The following is a 24,830-nucleotide window of genomic DNA, read 5'->3' on the forward strand; positions in this document are numbered from 1 at the left end:
TTCCGAGGAGCCAATCAGAGCTGCTTCTACGCGGCACTCAGGAAGTAGGGCAGGACTAGGAGTAGGTGTTTCTCTGTGCATGCTCTTTGAACACATCCATGGGGTGCATATGCTTCACACGTCTCTAAGGTACGATGACCATACAGCGGCGAAGCAACCCCAAAGCCCCAGACGCCAACGGGATTGAGAAGAAGATCAAGAGGCAAGTGATTTTATGAGGGCAGCATACGGATGTGTCGCCTGGCCAGCTGCAGACGCCCTGGACGCGCTCATGGTTCCAAGGAGTTCAAGCTGTTCTGTGTTATTGATGTATTGCCTACACGGTGACGGAACACTAATGAATTGAGTCCGTGCCAAACCATAATAATTCTTTAAATGAACGAACGAACGAAATTAATGAATGAATGAATGAATGAATTCCATGCTGGGAAACTAGGGGCGTGCGTGCGTCTGCCTGCCTGCCTGCCTGCCTGACTGGATGTATGGTCAAAGCAACTGCTGACGTATCCTAACACCAAAGTAACATCCATCCATCAGTTATCCCTCTCCATTCCTAGCAGACTCCCACCTCTCCAACGCTCTCCTCTCTCTCTCTCTCCCCCCCCCCCCCCCCCCCCAGGGGCAATGCTCTGAGGCAGGCTTCTGCATGGAGGGGGTCCCGTGTGCCCCTGCTGGTTCTGCTAGCGGGTCTGGTGGTGTGCGCGGCCGCAGCCTGGCTGGTCCTGGCCAGCAGGGACGCCGAGATCACAGAGACCCTGGCCGGGAAGGGCGAGCTGGTGGCCCCAGAGCCCCGCGTGTTCAGTGTCCCGTGCTCTGAAGACTACGACAATCACCAGCGCTACCCAGGTGGGGGTCACACATGGAGAGAAACGCTCGCACACTCACTCACTCACTCACTCACTCCTTCACTCACACCTTCACTCACTCCTTCACGCCCTCACTTCTTCACTCACTCACGCTTTCACCCACCCCTTCACTCACTCCTTTACTCACCCCTTCAGTCAGTCAGTCACTCACTCCTTCACTCGCTCCTTCACTCAGTCCTTCACTCAGCCCTTCACTCCTTCACTCACTCCTTCACTCCTTCACTCCTTCACTCACTCAGTCCCGCCGCTGCTGGGTAAACGCTGCTGATTAGGAAGGCTGATTTACAGTATGTATAAGAGCTTTACTGTGTGTTCAGTTCAGCTGCTGTTTGTTCTTTGGTTTGGTTCAACCTGTCTGTGTTCAGTTCAGCTGCTGTGTGTTCTTTGGTTTGGTTCAACCAGTCTGTGTTCTGTTCAGCGGGATGCTGTGTGTTCTTTGGTTTGGTTCAACCAGTCTGTGTTCTGTTCAGCGGGATGCTGTGTGTTCTTTGGTTTGGTTCAACCTGTCTGTGTTCTGTTCAGCGGGATGCTGTGTGTTCTTTGGTTTGGTTCAACCTGTCTGTGTTCTGTTCAGCGGGATGCTGTGTGTTATTTGGTTTGGTTCCATCTGTCTGTGTGGCTGGAGGTGATGTGGCCGCACAAGTGGGCAAATAAAACGCTGGTCAGAGTGGAGTGAGGTTCATCCTCTGAGCTGGTTGTCATGACAGGGTTTTGACCACTACATAATGGAGATTTAGTTACTGTAGTTAAGACATAATTTAAAGTGTGTGTTGTGTGTGTGTGTGTGTGTGGAATAGTCACTAGTATAATAAATACAAAGTTGCAAGCAGGTGACATGTGAGCAGGGAGGTCGCTGTCAAGGTTAAGCAGGTGGCTGAATGTGTGGCAGTGCACTGCAGTACTTTGTTGCAGGGCTGCTGTACGCATGGTCCTGGGGGGGGTGAGGCATTAAGATTTGATAAGCCGTATCCTGGTCAAAGTCATTCTGACACACACACACACACACACACACACACACACACACACACACACACACACACACACACCCCTCTTCAGATGTTAGATAAAGCAATTTCAATATGCATTCCGAATGCACCAGCTGCTCATTTGAGACGAGGCCATATTGGCCACGATTCTGCTGGATTTCCCCTAACACCGCCACCAACATCAAATATAAAATGCATTCCCCTCCTCCTCCTCCTCCTCCTCTATATTCCCTTTCAGATTGAAACATGTCTGTGTAGTGTAGCTTCTGACCATAGATGCGATAGAAGAGAATGGTTTGCCAGTTGCCTGGTGAATTACTAACCAAGGAAAAAAGTTATTCAAAGTGCTTCACTTTTCCATTGCAGTCAGCTATCACTTTTTAGGTTAAAAATTAATTGAAACGGTGAGCCTCTCTAAAGAAGAAAATCCATTCACCAAAACCGTCCGTTTTTCTCTCTAAAGTGATTGTTCTTTGGGGAATAAATTAGAAACTCAAGTGTTGAACTAAAGTGATGGCTGCACTGAGGAGGATTTCATGGTGCAGGTGGGAATTAAGGTTCAGTGTATTTAATTGATATTCATAACACAGAACTGCACGTCATCTGCAATAAGAAAAAAATAGACATAAACAGTCATTGATTTCAAAGACTGAAAGCCTTAAAAAAAATTATCCATTTGAGTATTTCACATCTGATAAATATTTAATCTTCCCTGTGTGACGGTGAGTCTGTTCTGAAGGTTAGAACGTTGGGTCCTCCTGCATTAGTCCGAGCAACGATCACTTTCTGGGACTGGCAGGCGGCCCAGAATGCTTTGCCCCTCTTGGCCGACCTCCACTGGACTCCATTGACTTTCTTTAGCCTTTTCCTCCCCTTTTCTATCGCTCCCTTCACTCTGTGCTCGGGGCCCTCTAATACACTTTAATCCTGGTCCTATCTGCTCCAAGGTCCCCTGCTGTTGTTGCTATGAATGGTTATCCTAATGTCTCGGCTCTTTGGATGACACGATTACAGCAAAGCATCAGATGTAAGAACTGTAAGAAGGTACTTCATCAACCCTGGACAGAAAAATCGAGGATATTGAATGCATTTATTTTTACTTCATGATGACCTCCCAGTGGTTGATATATAATCAACAGTTGCATGCAGGGAGGACGCTAGTTTTCCTCCTGAAATGGATCAAAAGACGGACTTGTTCAGAGTTCACCTAGTGTCTGCATGGCCCCCCCCTCCCTTTGGCTGATATCAGCCAGACACCGTTGACTCCCTGCAGTGCCTCCAGTCTTGTGATTTCTGCTAAGCTCTTGTCCCTGTTTTTCCCAGGTTGCACCCCGTTGAAGTGTGGGCGGGCCGTCACGGACGCCGTGGTAACGAGAGAGGAGGCGCAGATGCTCAGGAGGTAAACGCCGTGCTCCCGTAGCGGGCGCCGTTTGGTACCATAGTGCAAAATTACAAGCCTATATCTCAAATAACAAAGCGGATGCATTGGGTTGAAGTTCGCTGTCTGAACCGCGGCCTCTCCAATGCTGGCCCGGCCTTAAAGGGGTACACGCATTAATTCTCTAAAGTCTGTTTTGGACCGGGGGTTTTGCCATTGTTGACTTTAGGAACATGGTTGTTGATTATTTTGTTACGTTTACTTCTGTTAAACCAGTTTTAAGGCAGACCATTCTACCCTCCCTTCCAAGCTTAACATGTCCCGCAATATATTTAATACTGCTCCTTCTCAAAATGTTCTCTCATCTGCCCTCCGAGATTTCCATGTCCATGTGATGCAGTAGTAGAGCGTGAGGAACATGACCCTGGGGTCGTGGTTCCAGTCCGGTTAGACCGAGGATTATTGCAGAAATGTGATGAAACGTTGAAACTCTTTCTCGTAGAGACATGTCTGATGATGATTTGGCAAACCTGATTTTATGACACACCTATGCCATTTTACAATATTTGCCAAGCTCATTATTTGCAACAAGTTTGAATGACTCCTCCTTCTCAAAACATGGCCAGATCTTCACTGGTCAACTGATAACTTCCTGTAGTCCAGCTGTAGACAAAGGTCATGTGTGTCGGTGGTTAAATTCTGACCGCAACCAAACATTGAGTCAGAAATGTCATGAAATACCGAAGACAGGTTGTAGATGTTTAAAAACGGTTTATTGCAAAGTATGAAGTATAATTGATTCACAGGGACGGTGTTGCATGTTTTCCGTGTAAGATATCTCTCGGGTGTGTTAGTGGTGGCTGGTTAACCAGTGCACATCGATGGTTGAAGGCCCACCAGGTTTGCAGCCTCACTCAGCCCCTGAGTCTGATCAGCCTGGCTCGGGCTAGGTGAGGCTGCCTAGACCAGCCGTCAACCTCACACTCCACAGTTTAAACTCCACAGTAAATCTGCTCTTACGGCAAAGCAATGCATTTTAACATCCTTGGCTACTCACCATTTGATAGTCTGCTCTGGCCCACCGTGCGACTCTCTGGTGGAGCGTGCTAGCCAATGCAGTGCAGGAGGTCTACTGTTTGAATCTTCAAGCAAACGTATTGTGAGACACTGCATGAAATCAATGTATCATCAATCTATGATGTTTGGCATTATGCCATGGTCACCCTAAGGTGGACCCAGTTATCGTTTCTTGCAGCTGTATTTATGTTTGTTTCCCTCTTGTTTCTGCACCCCAGGCTGGCAGAGAGAGGGCTGTCTCTGGCCGGCTCAGAGGGAGGAGTAAGTATAAAATCATCATAAAAGTATTAATGATAATACACTAAGAAAACTTATCCTAAGACTTGGTTGAATGGATGCCTGAGTAAGGTCAATACATCACAATAGGCTATAGGAAATGAATCCATGAAAAGATAGTCATTCTGTGTTTTTCTCAGCTAGAAATTGGAGGAATAGATTTAATTTGTATATGCATCAGTGAGTGTGAGTGTATACTACACTTCTACCTGTAGTAGCATTGTCCTGCCCCTAGGTGGCAGGCTTGTTCAACGAGCATCCGGCTCCGCTTCGTTCACCCCACTATAGATGAGCCGTGTTGCGCTCTGCCTTCTCGCGCTGTGGCTCCCGGTATGTTCGGACCACAGCCAATTAAAGTGTTGTTTATGTTCCGTGAGGTTGCTAGGCTTGAGAGAGGGGGCCCAACTCGAACTAAGGATTACATTTAGCGGTGTCTGGCCTAGCACTCAAAATGCAATAACAAGCAAAGGGTGTTGGAAAGGACATCCTGTACGTGGTGTTTTGTGGCAGTCAGCGTATTCAACATTTGTATTGCTATTTGCTATTTAATTGAGGGTGTTTATTTGTTGAATGTTTGTTGTTTATGACCTGTTTTTTGGTCCACTCAGGCCTCCATCCTTGACTTGCACTCTGGGGCCTTGTCAATGGGCAAGCAGTTTGTTAATATCTATAGGTGAGTCACGCACGCGCGCACGCACACATAGACACTCTTCCCCTTATTGTATACACTGTAGGTGGGCATGTTGAAAACTTCTATTCTTCCTCGTTGTTACATCATCTTTGTTTAGCCTCCACTCTGCACTAAATGGATTTATCGCTCTTCCCACTCACAGGCACAATAGTATAGATTGTACACTCTGCACTGATGCATACCCACCCAAATAGGCACATTTTTCATACAGAAGTTATGCATCATATTTGTCCGGCCTTGTTTGGCCTTGGGAGCTACGGTCTCTGGCCAGTGTATATACCCCCCGTCCTCTTTTCTCCTCTCCTCTCCCCTCTCTCCTCTCCTCTCCTCTCCTCCCCTCTCTCCTCTTTCCCTCCAGTCCTGTCCTCTTATCATATCCCCCCCTCTTTTCCTCTCCTCCCTTCACCTCTTCTCTTTTTTCTCCTACTCTTCTCTCCTCCCCTCTCTCCTCTCTCCTCTCTCCTCTCCCTTCTCCCTTCTCCCTTCTCTCTTCTCTTCTCTCCTCTCCTCCTCTCCTCTCCTCTCCTCTCCTCTCCTCTCCTCTCCTCTCCTCTCCTCTCCTCCCCTCGCTCTCCTCTCCTCTTCTGTCCTCTCCTCTTCAACTCCTTCCCACTCCGCTCCGCTTCTCATCAACTCCTTTCCTTACCCTTGAGTCACTTCTGGGTCAAAACCAAAACTGACTCTCCAGAGACCAGCTGAGCGTGCCGGTTCCCTCAGTGCCCCCTGCTGGGGACACTACCACACTGTCTATGTCACTCATCGAACTATGACATTTTGTCCGCCATATTGTGCTTGCCTGCTCACCAACTGGTGGCCTGTTGGGTAATTATGCATCGTGTTCAGAATACTGAGGCGGGCGGCTGACGGAACTTAAGTTTTCTCTGGTGTGTGTGCGTGTGTGTGTGTCCTTGTTGGGGTTCTCAGGTACTTTGGCGAGCAAATCGGCGAGGTGTTCACCCAGGAGGACTTCCAGCTCTACAGGTGAACCTCCGGCTTCCTTCTCAGAACCATTCACGCCTTTTCTGAAGTTCCAACATTACTTAAACAAGGGCCGCCTTTATATGCCATCTAGTCTCGCAAAGCCAGACCAAACTACATCAAGTAGAATGGTCTGGAGCCACGCTACCTCGAGCCATCTATCCGTGGGGAAACTGGGCGGGCCTGTTTTTATTTCTTTAAACCAATCACAATCGTCTAGGGCGGGGTTAAGCCCGGGAAGCAGCAGCGGTGTCCATGCAAAATAGAACATCTTTCTTCCTCAGCAAATGCTGTAAGCAAATCTTTTGCAGTTCTTTGCAATTTTCGACGGAAAAAGCCAAACATGCCAACTTTACAGCGCCGTCAAAGTCCTCTTCAAAACTCGCCATACTGCCTAGTTTCCGAGTTTGAGGGGGAGCAACCGGAAGGGGAGGAGTCGCAGCCAAATCCGACGCTAGGCAATAGACGCTGTCCACTTCCATTCAGCCAGACTATATGCCATCTGACATTCAAAGGAAAGGTTACCACACTAATTGCATAGTTTTCTAACAGCTGGTCGGAATATTCCTAATAGGAATATTCCGACCAGCTGTTAGAAAGCTATGCAATTAGTGTAAATTAAACATTTATTGTAAGCAGTAGATTTAAGCAATATTTAAAAATAGTGTTTTGACAACTTTAAACTGAACCGTCATTTTCGGTTTCGGTTTCGGTATTCGGCCAAGCGATTAATTATTTTTCGGTTTCGGTTTCGGCCACAAATTTTCATTTCGGTGCATCTCTAATTCCTATTTTTTACATCATAGCTCTATTTTAGATTGTGTGTGTGTGTGTGTGTGTGTGTGTGTGTGTGTGTGTGTGTGTGTGTGTGTGTGTGTGTGTGTGTGTGTGTGTGTGTGTGTGTGTGTGTGTGTGTGTGTGTGTGTGTGTGTGTGTGTGTGTGTGTGTGTGTGTGCCAAGAAGTGCACACGACTGTACTCTGCTATATAACTAGCTTAAGTGCTTTTTGAAGTTCTAGTGTGTGTGTATACGTAATATACGTGCACCTACCAGCTTCCGCCAAAAATACTCAAGAGTCACTTTGTCCAGAGTTCACCTAGTTGATGATGTGCCCCCCCCCCCCCCCTCCCAGAGCCCTCTTACGACCTGACTGTATGTTGTACGACCGGGCACTTAAAAATAGGCATTGTGTAGCGTCATACCCTAGCTGTCTGTGTTGTATACGGGGAATGGGTTAACCTAGGGATATTTTAGAGCTTGGCACTTGGTTCTATAAACATCCTTACTGTACCGACAGAGATAAATTGTTTCTCTTTCATCTGATTAATGTACTTATTGGAAGTCACTTTTGGATGAAGCGTCTGCTAGCTGTTGAGGGCCTTCATGTAAATGATAATGCCTGGGTTTGTCGCGTGTTTTGCGCAGCGACGTGCGCGCCCGCATCCAGGCAGTGGTGGCGGAGACGTTCGGTCTGGACCCGGCGCTCATGTTCCTCACCAAGCCCACCTTCTTCTCCCGGATCAACAGCACGGTCGCCCAGACGCAGCACGACGAGTACTGGCACCCGCACATCGACAAGGTGACGCGCGCACACACAGACGCAGACGCGCACTGCATGCACACATTGCGCATTCCGCCTCATACACAATCCGACTCTCCCTCTCTCACACACACACACACACACACACACACACACACACACACACACACACACACACACACACACACACACACACACACACACTCACACACAGCCCTGTGTTTAACCTTAAGACCAGATGGGCTCGAGGGCGGGTGGAAATGAGAACCGAACCGGGGGGGTTGAGTGTGTAGCAGGCTGTTTGGCGTTCATAGAGCGTAGTGGTCAGGCCGGACGGGCAGTTTGAACGTGGCCATTCCCAGCACAATAGGAGAGTACCATTCCGTGACTCGACTGGGATTCGAGCCATCACCAGTAGTAAGTAGCCAGTAGCCAGTGCAGCGTGTGATCAGCCCAGTGGTCTAGTTGGCAGTGTGTCTCATCAACTTAGCTGTCAGTTCGGACGACTTTAGGGTCATCTGGGCACAAGCTTCTCGTTGCTGCTCCTTCATCAATACTTAATTTCACTTTTAACTTCGAAGATTTAATCTTAATCTTAATGTATTCGTACAAGAAAGCTGGAGACGGACGTGATTACATTTTTATTGGAAATGCAAGATATTGAACGAACCAGACATCCATAGAATAGTAATGCAGTCCAACTTTCTGAAACTTGATGAATATCAGATTCTCCTAATTGATTTTTTAGGTAATGGACGATCATTTATGTGTGTTTGCAGTTTATCCGTTGCCATATGACGGCCTTTTAGCAATAAAACATGCTCACAATTAATTTCTTTACCATAAGTTAGTTACAGTCTACAAATTAAGAAACCTATCGACCCCAGACGGAAAATTTGGGTTAAAATTACAATCAACCAATAGACAGAACTTTTGTTTAACACCTGAGTTTAATGAGTTAATTAAAGCAGTAGGGGTAAGTAGGGTTAAGCATCTTGCACGGGGATGCCTCTACAGAAAGAGGAGGAGCCTGACCCCCTAACCACGAGACTACCCAGCCCCAAGCGTAGTTCTGGGCACAGTGGTCTCCGTCTCTGAACGCTCACCCTCCAGTCAGAAAAGTTAAACACGCTCTCAGTTTCAACGGTGCGACATCTGAACCCCCCCCCCCCCCCCCCCCCACCCCCACCCCCACCCACGCATCCTCAGAACCTCGGCAGCCAATCGTTGATGGATGACATCATGTCCGATAGATAGGTGCTAGTCATACGTCGGCCCGCTGGTGTGAGCGCTGGTTCCAGTAGAGCAGGGGTCTCAAACTCGCGGTCCGGCGGCCAATTAAGGCCCCCTACTTGACCTCAAAGTTTAGTGTTGGTGCGGCCAAAAACCAGTGGCGACAAAAAAATAACCAAGGACGCTAAAATGTCACGGTTTCCACCAACCGCTATGAAATGTCCCCTGTAGTCAGCGATTACATAGCCAACGTGATCTAATTATAGCCCGATCATTGACTTAGATTGGGTCGGTCGTGCTCTCCTGCAGTAGAGTGTGAGGAGCTGGTGTCCGCTGGAGGAATGTAGCGGCGGTGTGATGGTGGGCGTCTGAGGCTCTCCCACCAGGGTGCCGGCGACAGGTGGCAGGCGGCTGTGGGAGGCAGCGCTGGATTCATAGGTCTGGGAATCGATGGTGGTGGAAATGATTCGAACGATTTTATGGAAATTTCCACTTGCTTACACACTTTCTATGGATTGAGTTGTCGGTTGTATCTCCCACTGTTTTGTTTGGAGCTGGTTTTGTTTTGTGCCGCAAAGGCAATTCCGCCTGCATTGTCTGTGTTGTCGTTCAGTATTTGGATTGGAAGGTAATTGGATTGAGTGCGATGCAGAGACGGTGGATGTTGTGACGCCAGAGAGCCTTTAAAAAGCTTTGGGGAGTGTTGTTGGAGCATTGTTGAGTATGCATGGGTGTGTGTGTGTGTGTGTGTGTGTCTGTGTCCTTGTGCTTATATGTGTGGTATTATGTTTAGTATTTACTTTGTATTATGTTTGTCATCATATGTAAGGACCCCCCCTCGAAAATGAGATGGTGCTTCTCAAGGGGCTAGCCTTGAAATACAGAAATAGTTCCGGCAGGTGAACGTCCTTGAGGGCCCCCCTTCTGCCCGCCCAGTATCTGAGTCACAGTCGGTCACAGTCACAGTTTTTTTTATTTATAAAAATGTCTTGAACTTGAATAGAATGTCTATTCCCCTCGCTGAACATCCTGTGGGCACCGAAAGTAAAAAAATCTTGGTATCAGCTCTTACAGCTTACGTTCCCTCCTTTCTCCCATCGGTTCTCTCTCGGTTCCCCTTCGGTCCTCTCCCGTCCTCTCTCGGTTCTCTCTCTGTTCTCCCTCGGATCCCCCTCAGTTCTCTCTCAGTTCTCTCTCGGTTCTCTCTCGGTTCCCCCTCTGTTCTCTCGGTTCCCCCTCTGTTCTCTCGGTTCCCCCTCTGTTCTCTCAGTTCTCTCTCGGTTCTCTCTCGGTTCCCCCTCTGTTCTCTCGGTTCCCCCTCTGTTCTCTCGGTTCCCCCTCTGTTCTCTCGGTTCCCCCTCTGTTCTCTCAGTTCTCTCTCGGTTCTCTCTCGGTTCCCCCTCTGTTCTCTCGGTTCCCCCTCTGTTCTCTCGGTTCCCCCTCTGTTCTCTCAGTTCTCTCTCGGGTTCTCTCTCGGTTCCCCCTCTGTTCTCTCGGTTCCCCCTCTGTTCTCTCGGTTCCCCCTCTGTTCTCTCGGTTCCCCCTCTGTTCTCTCGGTTCCCCCTCTGTTCTCTCGGTTCCCCCTCTGTTCTCTCGGTTCCCCCTCTGTTCTCTCGGTTCCCCTCCGTCCCCCTCTGTTCTCTCTGTTCTCCCTCGGTTCCCCTCCGTCCCCCTCTGTTCTCTCTGTTCTCCCTCGGTTCCCCTCTGTCTCTCTCAACTCTCCCTCGGTTCTCCCTTGGTTCTCTCTCTGTCCCTCTCGGTTCCCTCTCTGTTCCCCCTCTCTTCCGCCTCCATTCTCCCTCTGTTCCCCCTCGGTTCTCTCGGTTCCCCCTCAGTTCTCTCGGTTCTCTCGGTTCCCCTCCTGTCCCAGCGGCTCCAGTGGCCGTCGTGCTTTGAAGAGCAGTCGGGTGATTAGCACACAGACAACACCTGCTCTGCCCCCCCCCCCCCCCCCCCCCTCACTCGTCCAATCAGCCCCCAGTGACCACCCCCCCCACAAACCCACTCATGACTAGTCAACAATTAAGCCCTGATTACCGCTCCCTCAGCTGGGCGAGCCGCTCCCAGGCTCCGCCCACGCCGCCCGGTGGATTCCCACGGGGGACTCCGTGGACGAGGCACCGTGCTCACTCTGTCTCTCGGCCGTAGCGCTGCAGATTAGTCCCTCACAGGCCTAAGCCCCGTGGTTGTCGGTGCGCTCCAAGCCGGCGTCTCCACTCCCTATCAGATTCAGCCCTCGCCTCGTCATCGCTTCCCCCCCCCCCCCCCCCCTCCCCGACACAGATCACCGCTCAACCGCGAGGCTGAGATAGCAAAACAACCCCTCAGACTGTCAAACCCCGCCCGATGGAAGGAGCCCTCCTCAAGTCACCTATCCCACCCAACATCTCATTCTGAAGACAGCCTCTGAACACTGCAATGCGGACACTAAACCAACACCAGCCTCACAGTTCAGAGCAATCCCATGCATAATGCACTGCAGTAGGAACGTCTTTCTATGTATTGAGTTATCGGTTGTATCTCCAACTGTTCCGGTGTTGTTTACAGCTGATACGCCGCAAGGCAATTCTTCCTGCATTGTCCGGGTTGTCGTTCTGCTTCTGAATTGGATTGAGGGCGATGCAGAGCCCGTGGATGTTGTGAAGTCTGTGAGCCTTTAAAACCCACGCGCATATTTAGTTAGCCTTACAGTGGAACACTTCAACAATCAACAAAGCCCCTACAACAATCAACAAAGCTACACGCATGACCATGAATGCAAAAATACTTGAACTTAAAAGTTGAAATAGCCATCAGTTAAATATTTTCAAGGAATCAAACGACTTCTTTAAAAATGGGAGCCAGCTAAACAATATTCTGGTGAACCTCAGAGTTCCCTGTCATTCGAACACGGAAACAGGTACATGTCAAGATTTGTGTTGTTGAGGTCTTGATGAATCTGACCTGTGCTGTTTGAATCATTTTATTTTCTGTGAGACTTCAGTATGGGTTCAAGGACACGGTTCCCTACGGGGACGTTCAAGTATCTAATCTTATCGTCATTCATAACAAATATGTTGCAACCGGGGTAACGACGTGTGCATGTTTCTTTGCCCTAACTATCCAGAACCCCAAAAACAAATGATTCTGTTGCTTTTGTGATACAAGATTAATAATGAAAAGCCTTCTGGCAAGCAAATATGAACAAACGTGCTGTTCAAATAAAAAAAGAACACGATTCACACAGGCACAGAGGCACACCCACAGTGAAATCTTGTGCCGCTCATCAGAAAAAAACTAAAACTAAACTACTAAAAACGGCGCACATTGTATGCGGAGACGGATTGAAACAGAATCAAATTATAATCCAAGCCGTAATAGAGCGTTTTAGCATAAAGTTGATGCATCATCTTTATGCATCAACTTCATCGATCGCTAAAACAGTAATGAAACGACAGCTCTAAATGCTTGGGCGATACAATACGCATCTTCCCACAAGGTACCAGCCACAGCCAGCAGAGAGTGGAGCTTTTCCTCTTCCTCTCTGGGCCCTGAACGAATGACAACCTGACCCTGTGACCTCCCCCCCTCCCCCCCCCCCCCCCCCCCGCAATTAAAACCGCCGTCCACGTTTGCCAGCAGAAGGTTGAATAGAAGCGATCCGTCAGAGGCCGGTTTGGCACTGCCCCAACGAGCCAACGATCGCCGAACCAGCAGAAACAGTGGCACTATATTTAACCTCCCGCTGCTAAATGGAGACATGGAGACGCACTAGAGAGTGGGCGGGCGCTCCAAATAGAAACAAACGGCCTGTCTGATGTGCAATCATCGCTGACCTTTGGGGACGGGGAAAAGGGCAGCAAACGCAACACAAACTGCAGGCTGAACTGAGACGATGTACGTTGTACTGAGACATTGGATGTACATTATTCCCTAATGACATATTTTGGTATGTAGACGTTTACCAATAGGGTAGGGAATTTTATAATTCATATTTTTATACATTTTACATTTATATTTGACTATGGTAACATTATTATTTTTCCTTTTCAATTATTATCCTATGGCAGTGTGAAAGTTGGCAGATCTCCCACGTCAATAAAGTTACAATAAGCATTTTTTAATTGACTTGGGGAGGAGAGACCGAGAGACTGAGAGAGGCTGAGAAGGTGAGATGAAGAAAGAGGGCTACAGAGTCATGGAGAGAGAGAGAGAGGCAGATCTACAGTTTGAGAGGGAATGGAGAGAGATGGAGGGATCAGAGTGTTGATGAGGATGGAGGGATGGTGAGGGAGAGAGGGGGAGGGAGAGAGAGAGAGAGGGAGAGAGGGAGTGAGACAATAAAGAGGGCTATAGAGCCATGGAGAGAGATGCTGACATACATTTTGAGCGGGATTTTTAGAGATGGAGAGATAAGAGCGTTAATGAGGATGGAGAGATGGAGAAAGTTAGACGAGAGAGGGAGGGCGAGAGCTAGGTGCTGTCCGCAGGCAGAGGTGTCTCTCCCCCCTCCCCCCCTTACCCTCTGCTCCCCGTCGCCCTGACAGCTGCTGAGATTGGAATTCAAAAAGCCCCCCCCCCCACACACACACACCTCAGTTTGGCCGGTCTAATTGCTCTCCTCGTAATTTAAATGCAAATTCCTTCAGACGTCTTTAGCGGCATATTCCCCCGCTCATCCATCATGACGTCATTGTCTCCGCGACTGAGCTTATCGCCGACCCGCTGGACCGAGGGTGGAGGAGGGAGGGGTTTTGGGGGGGGGGGGGGGGGGGGGAGTTATTGACCTCATGGATGGTGACTCAGACTCTAGACTCTTACTCACTTATGTTTGCTGTGTGTCCTTGCACTTAAAAATAGTACGGAGCATCGTGTAGTTCAGTTCAGTTCAGTTTAACTTTATTGTCCTAAAAAGGGAAACTTGTCTTGCAGTCAGGTACACATAAAAACACAATAGCATAGGAGTAGCATCTTCTCCTAGCTGTGTTGTCTACGGGGAATGGGTTAACCTAGTGATTGTTAGTGCTTGGCACTTGGTTCTATGAACATCCTTACTGTGCCGACATGTTGTTGTTTCTCTTTCTTCTGACAAATGTACTTAGGATGAAAGCGTCTGCTAAATGCGTTTTATTATTCTTTTTTCGTTGCTGTTGGACCTCACGTGAACAGTTGGTGAAACAATGAGCTCACGGGTCCGATCAGACCTCAGCACTGCTGTGTGTGTGATGTTGAACCCAAAGTACAGGCAGGAAAACCAGATCCAACTTTCTCTGTGTCTCAACCGAATTCGAGGAGACGTTTCTTTACAACAGTACCACAGAACATTGCATGAACCCTGAGCCAAACCAATCGACACCCGAACTGCAGTTCTGAAGGATTGTGGGTTCACTCTCTCTCTCTGATGCGGGCCTTCCGACCTTCCAACCTTTCTTCGTATCGGGGAGTCCTTTTTCCTTTCCAATTCACCCCCTGGGTCCTCATCACACAACGACTAACCAGGATTGATTTTAACCTCTTCAAAGTGTGTGTGTGTCTGTTTCTGTGTGTCAGTTTCTGTGTGTGTCTCTCTCTGTTTTTGTGTGTGTGTGTGTGTGTGTGTGTGTGTGTGTGTGTGTGTGTGTGTGTGTGTGTGTGTGTGTGTGTGTGTGTGTGTGTGTGTGTGTGTGTGTGTGTGTGTGTGTGTGTTCGAGTCTCTCTATTTCTGTGTGTGTGTCTCTCTCTCTGTTTTTGTGTGTGTGTGTGTGTGTGTGTGTGCTAGTCTCTCTATATTTCTGTTTGTGTGTGTGTGTCTGTCTCGCTCTCTGTTTGTGTGTGTGTCTCTCTGTTTGTGTGTGTGTGTGTGTGTGTCTCTCTGTTTGTGTGTGTGTGTGTGTCTCTCTGTTTGTGTGTGTGTCTCTGTTTCTGTGTGTGTGTGTGTGTGTGTGGCTCTCTCTCTGTTTGTGTTTGTCTGTGTGTGTGTGTGTGTGTGTTTGTCTCTCTGTTTCTGTGTGTGTGTCTCGCTCTCTGTGTGTGTGTGTGTCTGTGTGTGCGCTCCCCCACCCTCAGACGTTGTGTTCCTCCTGGGTGCTCATCAAGCTCCTGATTGGGCTAATCGATGCGTCTCGGCTGTCTGGATCATGTGTCGTCTGTTCCCCTGGCTCGTTCAGCTCTCCTCTCCTATGCACACCTTTATTTATTAGAGACGTTTCCCTATTGAAACCATTAGGAAGCCTAATGACATTTCCTCATTGGTGCTGAAATCTATCTGTCTGTCTGTCCGTCTGTCTGTCTGTCTGTCTGTCTGTCTGTCTGTCTGTCTGTCTGTCTGTCTGTCTGTCTGTCTGTCTGTCTGTCTGTCTGTCTGTCTGTCTGTCTGTCTGTCTGTCTGTCTGTCTGTCTGTCTGTCTGTCTGTCTGTCTGTCTGTCTGTCTGTCTGTCTGTCTGTCTGTCTGTCTGTCTGTCTGTCTGTCTGTCTGTCTGTCTGTCTGTCTGTCTGTCTGTCTGTCTGTCTGTCTGTCTGTCTGTCTGTCTGTCTGTCTGTCTGTCTGTCTGTCTGTCTGTCTGTCTGTCTGTCTGTCTGTCTGTCTGTCTGTCTGTCTGTCTGTCTGTCTGTCTGTCTGTCTGTCTGTCTGTCTGTCTGTCTGTCTGTCTGTCTGTCTGTCTGTCTGTCTGTCTGTCTGTCTGTCTGTCTGTCTGTCTGTCTGTCTGTCTGTCTGTCTGTCTGTCTGTCTGTCTGTCTGTCTGTCTGTCTGTCTGTCTGTCTGTCTGTCTGTCTGTCTGTCTGTCTGTCTGTCTGTCTGTCTGTCTGTCTGTCTGTCTGTCTGTCTGTCTGTCTGTCTGTCTGTCTGTCTGTCTGTCTGTCTGTCTGTCTGTCTGTCTGTCTGTCTGTCTGTCTGTCTGTCTGTCTGTCTGTCTGTCTGTCTGTCTGTCTGTCTGTCTGTCTGTCTGTCTGTCTGTCTGTCTGTCTGTCTGTCTGTCTGTCTGTCTGTCTGTCTGTCTGTCTGTCTGTCTGTCTGTCTGTCTGTCTGTCTGTCTGTCTGTCTGTCTGTCTGTCTGTCTGTCTGTCTGTCTGTCTGTCTGTCTGTCTGTCTGTCTGTCTGTCTGTCTGTCTGTCTGTCTGTCTGTCTGTCTGTCTGTCTGTCTGTCTGTCTGTCTGTCTGTCTGTCTGTCTGTCTGTCTGTCTGTCTGTCTGTCTGTCTGTCTGTCTGTCTGTCTGTCTGTCTGTCTGTCTGTCTGTCTGTCTGTCTGTCTGTCTGTCTGTCTGTCTGTCTGTCTGTCTGTCTGTCTGTCTGTCTGTCTGTCTGTCTGTCTGTCTGTCTGTCTGTCTGTCTGTCTGTCTGTCTGTCTGTCTGTCTGTCTGTCTGTCTGTCTGTCTGTCTGTCTGTCTGTCTGTCTGTCTGTCTGTCTGTCTGTCTGTCTGTCTGTCTGTCTGTCTGTCTGTCTGTCTGTCTGTCTGTCTGTCTGTCTGTCTGTCTGTCTGTCTGTCTGTCTGTCTGTCTGTCTGTCTGTCTGTCTGTCTGTCTGTCTGTCTGTCTGTCTGTCTGTCTGTCTGTCTGTCTGTCTGTCTGTCTGTCTTTTTTAAACCAGTTCTCTCTCCGTCCCTTCCCCCCAGGTGACCTATGGATCCTTCGACTACACCTCCCTCCTCTACCTGTCGGACTACGGCTCTGACTTCGGCGGCGGGCGGTTCATCTTCATGGACGCCAGTGGGAACCGGACGGTGGAACCACGCACAGGTCAGCCCGTGTTCCCAGGACGCTCCTTAGAGCTGGTGGAGGAATGCATTATTTTGGACGAGGATAATGAATTTTGCCCCCCGGTGGAAACCTGGTCACCGACGTCCAGTTAGATCTTTAGAATTGGACGCATGTAGATGGTTCAGCGTCGGGGTCATCGATAAATCGGTTAATTTACTTTCATATCAATCATCGCACGTTTTCTACTGGTTTGTATCGTTTCCATTCATTTGTGTTTCAGTCGTTGATTATTTCTGATATATAGGGAAGGCCAATTTATTTTGTTAGTCATTTGGGGACAGAAATATTTTTGGCCATCATCTTCATCACCTTCATCCATTTACCAATTACCAACGTCCAATCATCACACAGTAATACAACGACTGTAAAATAAAATTATAAACGCTTTGGCGATACAATATGCATCTTCCCTTAATAGCTTGTTTTTGTTGTGGATTAAGCGTTAACAACACTTGGCGGTCCTAGTTGGACTCTAGACCAAGGGGAGACTGTCCTGTTTTGAGTTCACCTTCTCGTAGGTCTTTTTCAACAATCAGAGCAGGGGGCCGGGAGTTTACATTCAAGACGAAGCAAGCGGAGAGTAAATAAATAAGAAACGATGATGGAGACGAGGAAGGAGTAGCAATTTACCTAAAATACACAATGAAACGGACTGAATGACAACGTTAAAAGATGAACAGAAGTCTTTTCTCAGAGGAGAATATGATTCGGTTGGGCTGTCAAGTTCTGGTCGGTGATCGATTGGTTTCTCGATATGCACTCTTTATCCATTACTTTCGCGGGCGGGAGGGACAAATGCAGACTAATGTATTACATTTGAGTGATAGGCTATATAATGTTAGGAATTACATTATTTATTATTAAAATGAATACGAATTCGGTTCATTAGCATTTTCGCTCAAGATGAAATATTTGAACTTTAAGGGGAGTGGAATATTCGCTTTGCTTTTGATGTGAACGCATCTTAATGCTGCACCCATATTGGGAAATCTGTTGCTTCGTGGCCGAGGCCCGTCCGATTTTCACGGCTCAACACAAGTGGGCATCTGGGTGGTGAAGAGACGACCGCAGGCAGGCTGAGTAGGACAAAGACCTGTGAAGTGTGACTGGAGACCCAGGCTATTCAACCCTCTCTGAAGGATGGCACCAAGGACAGGGTACCCGCGTGTTCTCTGAAGTACTCAATCAGCATTGATTGATATTCTGGGGTCATCCTAAAGTGAAGCCAGTTCAGATCAAGCCAGTTGTAGCTGCAGGGGTTGACTCAGTTTTTCTATGATGAGTGAATGATTGAACCTTTCGTGCGTCGCTGAAGGAGTACGGCCAACCAAATGTTTCTATTGAGGACAGACGATGGATATGATTTTAGATAAACCTTTGACTCGCTCTTCGTTTGAGCTTCGTTAAACAGAATCTACTGGCGAGAGTGTAATATCAGGACATCTGGTGGTCTCTTTCTATGGGGGGCTTCTTTGACAAAGCACAGACTTGGCTCCTAATTAGTTTGCTCATCAAATACACTCTTATTTTGGTGCACTTACAGAAAACAAAGAGGGCGTAATCCCGTGTAAAGCGCTGATCCTGGACCCCGCGGAGCAGACGGATTAGAAGACCTTAATTGAAAAGGCTCGTCGCGGGACTCAGTTTGTAATATTCGGGCGAAGCCGTTTAGAAACGGTTTGTTTAACCACGCAGAGGAGGGCGATGCAGGGAGGGAACCATGTTTAGCGCTGATTTATTGAAAGCCAAAATGTCGTTACATTTACACTTACATTCTGGGGATTTAGCCAACGCTTTTATCCAAATATTTGTCAGAAGAAAGAAACGACAATATATAGCTGGCGTTATAGTAAGGATGTTCAAAGAACCAAGCACTAACGATGGCTAGGTTATCCCATTCCCCGTATACAACAAAGACAGCTAGGATAAGACGCTGCACAATGCTCGGCTCTATTTAAGTGCCAGGGCGTACAATATACAATAAGTGTGTGTGTGTGTGTGTGTGTGTGTGTGTGTGTGTGTGTGTGTGTGTGTGTGTGTGTGTGTGTGTGTGTGTGTGTGTGTGTGTGTGTGTGTGTGTGTGTGTGTGTGTGTGTGTGGGGGGGGGGGGGGAGGCTAGGTGTAGGTGAACTCTGAACACGTGAGTCTTGAGTCTTTTGCAGATGCTGGTGAGCGACTCTGCGGTCCTTTCCTCGCTCTTGGCGATGGCGGTATCAAAGCGTGGTCCGACCAACGCATGGAATTAGGCGGCCGCGGTTCCATTGACCGCCTTGTAGCCGTGCATTAGTTTCTCCCCGTTTACCGTCTGATTACGATCGACCTAGAGGCAGTGTGACTGTTAGCTGAACCCCGTCTGATAGGGTCCTCCGAACGGAGACCTACTCCCACCACAAAGCCCGGTCCGCTAGACGTCTACTGATTACACTTTTCGTCGGCTCGTAAAGCACAACATCAATCTTAAGTTTTCACTTGATGAACACCTAGAGGGGGAACGCTATTCCTCCAGCCAACGGCGAACGCTCCCATCAATCCTCCACCACGGCCCGAGCCAGGGCTCCCTCTGTGATGCGAGGAGACAGCCTTCTTCTGTTTTTCTGTCTTGAGAAGAAAATACCCATGGAACACACGCTCGTACCTAAGCAGAAGAAGTAGAGAGATACGAGCATCAAAGTGGAACCAAAGAAAGACTCGTTCACACGAGTCTTTGAAGCATCAGGCTGAGGAAGGCAGAATGCAGGTTGTTCCACATACTACATTACCTTGTCGGTAATGGCCTGACGGAGCCTTTGATTCCAGAGATGGTTCTGATGGCGTGGGAGGCGGCGGCACTGTCCCGTCCTCTCTGACAGCCCGGGCCGACCACACTGTAATGATCACGTTTATCTCCAAAGTGCGTCTGGCAGCCCTCAGCCGTGTTTGAACAGGATTTCAATATTTGAGTTGAGTGAGTGAGCCCGTGAGGGTTCCTCTCTGATGACTGTCTCTCCCTCCCTGTCTCCGTCTCGCTCTCGCTCTCTCTCTGAGGGCTAGAATGTTCCAGAGATCATTAGCGTTAGATATCTCTGCGAGGGATGGAGTCACGGGGAACTGCACTCCGTTGGTTCAGAGAGCTGAGGCGTGACATCAAGCAGCTGGCATCACAGCCGACGCCGCCGCCGTACCTTCGCCTCCGTTTAACAGCCTCGGTTACCAGCTCCTATCTTGACACGCACACGCACAAACAGACAGACAGAGATACACAGACGCACACAAATACACATACAGGCACACACGCACAGGCATAGACACAAAGAGACACTCAGGCACAGAGAGACAGACAGACACACACAGGCACAGACACAAAGAGACACTCAGGCACAGACAGACACACACAGGCACAGACACAAAGAGACACTCAGGCACAGAGAGACAGACAGACACACACAGACACAAAGAGACACTCAGGCACAGAGAGACAGACAGACACACACAGGCACAGACACAAAGACACTCGGGCACAGAGACAGACAGACAGACACACTCCCTAAAAATGGGGGCACAGCATACGGCAGGTGATTGACAGGTTTCTACTCAAAACGACGTGTTGTGATCATAATCTTAACCTGTGTGTGTGTGTGTGTGTGTGTGTGTGTGTGTGTGTGTGTGTGTGTGTGTGTGTGTGTGTGTGTGTGTGTGTGTGTGTGTGTGTGTGTGTGTGTGTGTGTGTGTGTGTGTGTGTGTGTGTGTGTGTCATCGAGGCCTAGTAAAGGCCAGGGTTTCTGGACGGACTGTCTCGACGTCTTTGACCGGTTCGAGCGTCTCCCGCCATTAGGGTGACTGAGTTAACCGTCCTTCTTGTGGTCTCTGCCCCACAGGGACCTTCTCATTTCTGACGGACTATGGTTTATGGTCTGGACGATGGACGATGTATTGCTGATCTGTGTGCTGGCGTGGGCGAGAGAAAACACACCCTGGGTCTTTTTGTGTCACAACTTCATGTATTTATTCACATACTTTTTCATCTATTAATTTCACTGGAACAACCTCCAGCTGTTTCAGGTATTCAGAAAAGTAGAAAAAATAAATATACATTGTTAGGAAATGACAAACGACACAAAGGACCGACGACACTGAATTGCAGCCAAACCAAGTGGATCGGACCCGCATGCCTACGATGAGTTCTTCCCATTCCTCGAATCACAAGCCAGAACTGAGGCGTTACAATGTCTGCACATGAAAATAACAACGCTATTGCTCCGGTAGGAACTGACATCAACTGAAATGAGTTCAATTCAGTGCTATGAATAGTACCAAATTAGTCCCAATGCTTTTTCCGACACTTCTATTCATTGAGGCAGTTTCGACATGTTTCTAACCATTACCAGGAAGTTATATTTTAAAGTAGGAAAAGAAACGTTCACGGTTAGTGCAACATGCACCACAGCGACGTCTGAGCGAGAGCCTTCTGTACCCGATCTACTGAACGTGAATGTTCACACTGAACACTGAAGCCATCAAAAGTGAATGAAGTTGATTCAGTTCTTTCGAACCTTAATCCCGTTTGTTGCGGATTATCTGTGAGGAACCGGGCTGCGTGCTGGCCATTGTTCCCCGTGCCTGTTGACTTTCTCGTGTTGTTTTCAGTTCGTCAGACGGATCCTCTCCGTGACTCTCCAGCCCGCTCTTTGTGTTTCACGGATTCCATTAATCTCCTGCTTTGCTGATTTCCCCTGACGTTCCCGGAGTAAGACTTTGTGCGGGGGGGATAATGATGCGTTGTTATCCGGAGAGGAACGACACGCAGCAAATTCGGGCACAATCCAGGCTTTATATTCACATTCTTATAACGGGATATCTACTCCACGGTACAAAAACGTGATTTATTCTCTTCACAAAAGATCCAAGCTTTTAAACTTGGCTTCTCTGTGCTGTGAGTTTTTGGTTGCAAACACGCAAACAGAACCGAAAGTTCCTCTTTAAAGGTGGAATAAAAGCTGTGTTGTTTCCCAGGATCTCAATGGGTCTGGTTGGTTCTGCTTTGGACCAAACTGTCCTCTACCGAAACAGCCTGCAGCTTATCTAGTTTGTCCAGTCCACCACTCTCCCCTAGCCTGTGGTTTTAAATATTATGCAGAAATATGTTTATCTGTGACTCTGTCTCTCTTAAATATAAAAACATAAATCTGTATTTTGTAAAGTCGATTTTGACTCTTCACAGTTTCTCCTTGCTGGTGGATTCGAGAACTCAACAGCAGTGTTTTTTCTCTTCCCCTCCTGTCTCCCCCGTCTCCCCCCTCCACCCCTCAGGCCGTGTCTCCTTCTTCTCGTCGGGCTCGGAGAACCTGCATCGCGTGGAGCAGGTCACCTGGGGGACCCGCTTCGCCATCACCGTCTCCTTCACCTGCGACCCGGCCCACGCCATCACCGACCCTGCACTGCCCTGACGGCCGGCAGCATCATCACCATGACGACCACGACCCGACCACCGGTCTCGCCTTGCACACCCGCCCCCGCCCCACTCTTCCTCCTCCTTCTCCTCCTCCTCCTCCTCCTCCTCCTCCATCGTCCGCAACTGGTCCTCCTCTTCCTCCTCGTGTCATCGCTAGCCTTTCCTCCTCTTCCTCCGCCTGCTGCTCCTCCTCCTCCTCCTCCTCCAGTCCGTCCAGCCCTAAAGCACAAAGAAGAGGAGGAGAGAGGGAGGAAGGGTACAAAGAGAAGGAAAATTGGGAAATAAATGAGTGAGCGAATAAAAGATGACAGAGAAGCGAGCAGTGGTTCATTAGGGAAGGGAGGAAGGAAGTGGCGAGGAGGAAAGGAAAAGGAGACCAGACAGGACACAGTGTGAGTTCTCTGCCTTGAATGTTCCTCTTCATAGCCAACGGATACCCATCGCGTTTCCTATATGGTTTCTTCGGTCATGATTGGTTGAGGGGTTGATTGTATGGATGCCAAGCGGATTATGTGATGCTGTTTAGTTGGGGAGCTTTGTGGTTTCTGATGGAGGCCGTGGGGAGCAGGTTTTAGGCTGCTGAGGCGTCTTTTGTACAGGGGCGGCCTTTTTTGTTTTTTTACTAGGATTCAAGGGATGTTATTTTTCGCTTCCTTTTTGTACACCAAACCTTCTTTCGTACCGTCTTTGTACACCATAGAACCACTAGTCCTAGGAAGGTTGTTTTTTTCAGCTTTTCCCTAACCGATTTCTTATATCTTGAATTACTTAATTTGTCGGGAAGGGAGGGCTTAATAGATATCGCTTCCTGCGGAAATCGTTTTTATGACGGGGGCAGCGATGCGATGTGTGGTTTGGATTCGAGGGCCACTGTTTCCTGAAACAAGAGCTCTTCCCTCCTGAAGATGCAGCCATCAGCGCGATCGCGCCACTTGAACCGGCATCCAGGTCTTTTCTGAGGGACTCCATTACCCACAAGCGCTCTGGGATTTGTACAAGAGCACTTGTTGCCGCCAAAGGGGTCACCCGGGGGAGTGTGAAATAAATGGAGGTGAAAGTTAAAGTGGCTCGTCTCTTCGTACTTCTTTCTCTTATATTTTTACAGATGTGTTTATAATGCTGGATCTAATGCATTCCCTAATTTGTTATGGAAGTCTAGAAAATTCAATCAATCATCAATCGTTTTGTTTATAATTAAAAAACGATTTTCTTTCATGGTGCGTGTACACAAAGGTAAGAAATTGTGTTCTTAAGTGCACTAAAAAAAGAATTCAAAAAACATACTTTGAACAGCTGTTAAAAATAAGTCTTATTAACATAAGATTGAGGAAATTATAGCAGGCCAGGTAGGGAAAAGTCTCTCTGAAAACTGTTTTTTTACTAGCCAGTGGCGGGTTATTGGTTTATGAATATTTATGCTTTATGTAACCTATAAGCTGTGCAAATTAAGGCATACAGGCACATCAGCTACTCTCTTGTGTGTGAGTCCTCCTATTTATTGAATAAACAGCTATGTTACCACCTGTTAGTATTGTATTGTTAGTCTGATGACAAGCAGTCTCCCTAGGAAATGAGCTAAATGCGTTAAAGAGGTGTCTGTTCCTGGCACCTGCAGGCTGCAGATACCAGCTGCCTGCATTTTTTTTTTTGTTCTCGATGACTAAACATGGTGCTGAGTCTGGCACAGTTTGGGCGAGCAAACGCAATCAGTCCCACACGCAGGGAGGTCTCGTTTTAAACTTTGATGACTTGACCAATCTCACACACCTAACAGGTTCGCGTTTCAAAAGGCCATTGGGTTCTGCAAAATCGAAATGGCCGATTGAACTACGCTGGCTGTGCCCGGTGCCCTTTTAAAAACTTCAGTTTGATTTCTAATTCAACACGCTGTCAAGGCCCAACTTATTCCAAGAGTGAGGCATGTCCTTCCCACACTTGGTTTTATTTTCCCCATACTTCCGTAGACAAAAAACCCACATGGGCGTCAATCATCTTTAATTATTAATACTCACCCAGTGGCACGCATCTTGCACACTTCTACCAAGTGTTACCGGTCGGAGTGGTGCAAGATAAACACTTGAAATCCGAAAAACACTTGACACACTGAACACAATTGTGTTGCCACTGGAGTTGTGTCAAACCAAGTCTATTGCTGCGGTACAAAACACCAGGGTGTCCTTATTATATTATATTAAGCGAGGATTGTTACATGACATGTCCCTGAGTGACTGTAATAGAATCACACCAATTATTGATGATGAGAGGATGGCAGATTCGTCAGGGATAACATCCTGAATGTGATAAATAAGCATTATTTTTAATTCCACCTTTATTTTTTCAGGAGATCTCATTGAGATGAAGCAGCTCTTTTGAAATAATGACCTGATGATGCTGCACCTGGGAGAATTCACAGCGTTTTAGGAAGAGATGACTCAGTTCTCTGAGGAGCTCTTTCATGACAGAACAAACAAACCTGGACCACTGCTTGGATACCACCAGCTCAGACCGAGAGAGTCAGATTCAGCTCAGACTCTCTCGGTCATATGATAGTCACCAGCTCTCGGTCACCAGCTCTGATTCTGACCGAGAGAGTCAGATTCAGCTCCGACTCTGACCGAGAGAGTCAGATTCAGCTCTGACTGACCGAGAGAGTCAGATTCAG

At 48.1% G+C, this 24,830-nt stretch overlaps 1 protein-coding gene across 1 annotated transcript; it reads left to right on the top strand.

Annotated features, from left to right (window-relative positions):
• Positions 1 to 34: 34 nt before the first annotated feature.
• Positions 35 to 23,231, top strand: uts2r2 (urotensin-2 receptor 2). Its single transcript, XM_060036167.1, has 9 exons — positions 35 to 202; positions 620 to 846; positions 3,176 to 3,251; positions 4,526 to 4,568; positions 5,192 to 5,256; positions 6,199 to 6,255; positions 7,678 to 7,831; positions 16,596 to 16,719; positions 22,027 to 23,231. The coding sequence occupies exons 1-9, from the start codon at positions 135 to 137 to the stop codon at positions 22,161 to 22,163; spliced, it is 951 nt and encodes a 316-aa protein (XP_059892150.1). The 5' UTR covers positions 35 to 134; the 3' UTR covers positions 22,164 to 23,231.
• The last annotated feature ends 1,599 nt before the right edge of the window (positions 23,232 to 24,830 follow it).

The sequence above is a fragment of the Gadus macrocephalus genome, chromosome 18 (genome assembly GCF_031168955.1).
Source record: "Gadus macrocephalus chromosome 18, ASM3116895v1".
Lineage (NCBI taxonomy): Eukaryota > Metazoa > Chordata > Actinopteri > Gadiformes > Gadidae > Gadus > Gadus macrocephalus.

What these genes read in the sequence shown, in the direction of transcription:
- uts2r2 (XM_060036167.1), top strand. Translation starts at nt 135, where the DNA reads ATGACCATACAGCGGCGAAGCAACCCCAAAGCCCCAGACGCCAACGGG. An exon ending in CAGTTTGTTAATATCTATAG is followed by an intron (nt 5,257 to 6,198) that starts GTGAGTCACGCA and finishes TGGGGTTCTCAG; the next exon opens with GTACTTTGGCGAGCAAATCG. An exon ending in GAGGACTTCCAGCTCTACAG is followed by an intron (nt 6,256 to 7,677) that starts GTGAACCTCCGG and finishes TGTTTTGCGCAG; the next exon opens with CGACGTGCGCGCCCGCATCC.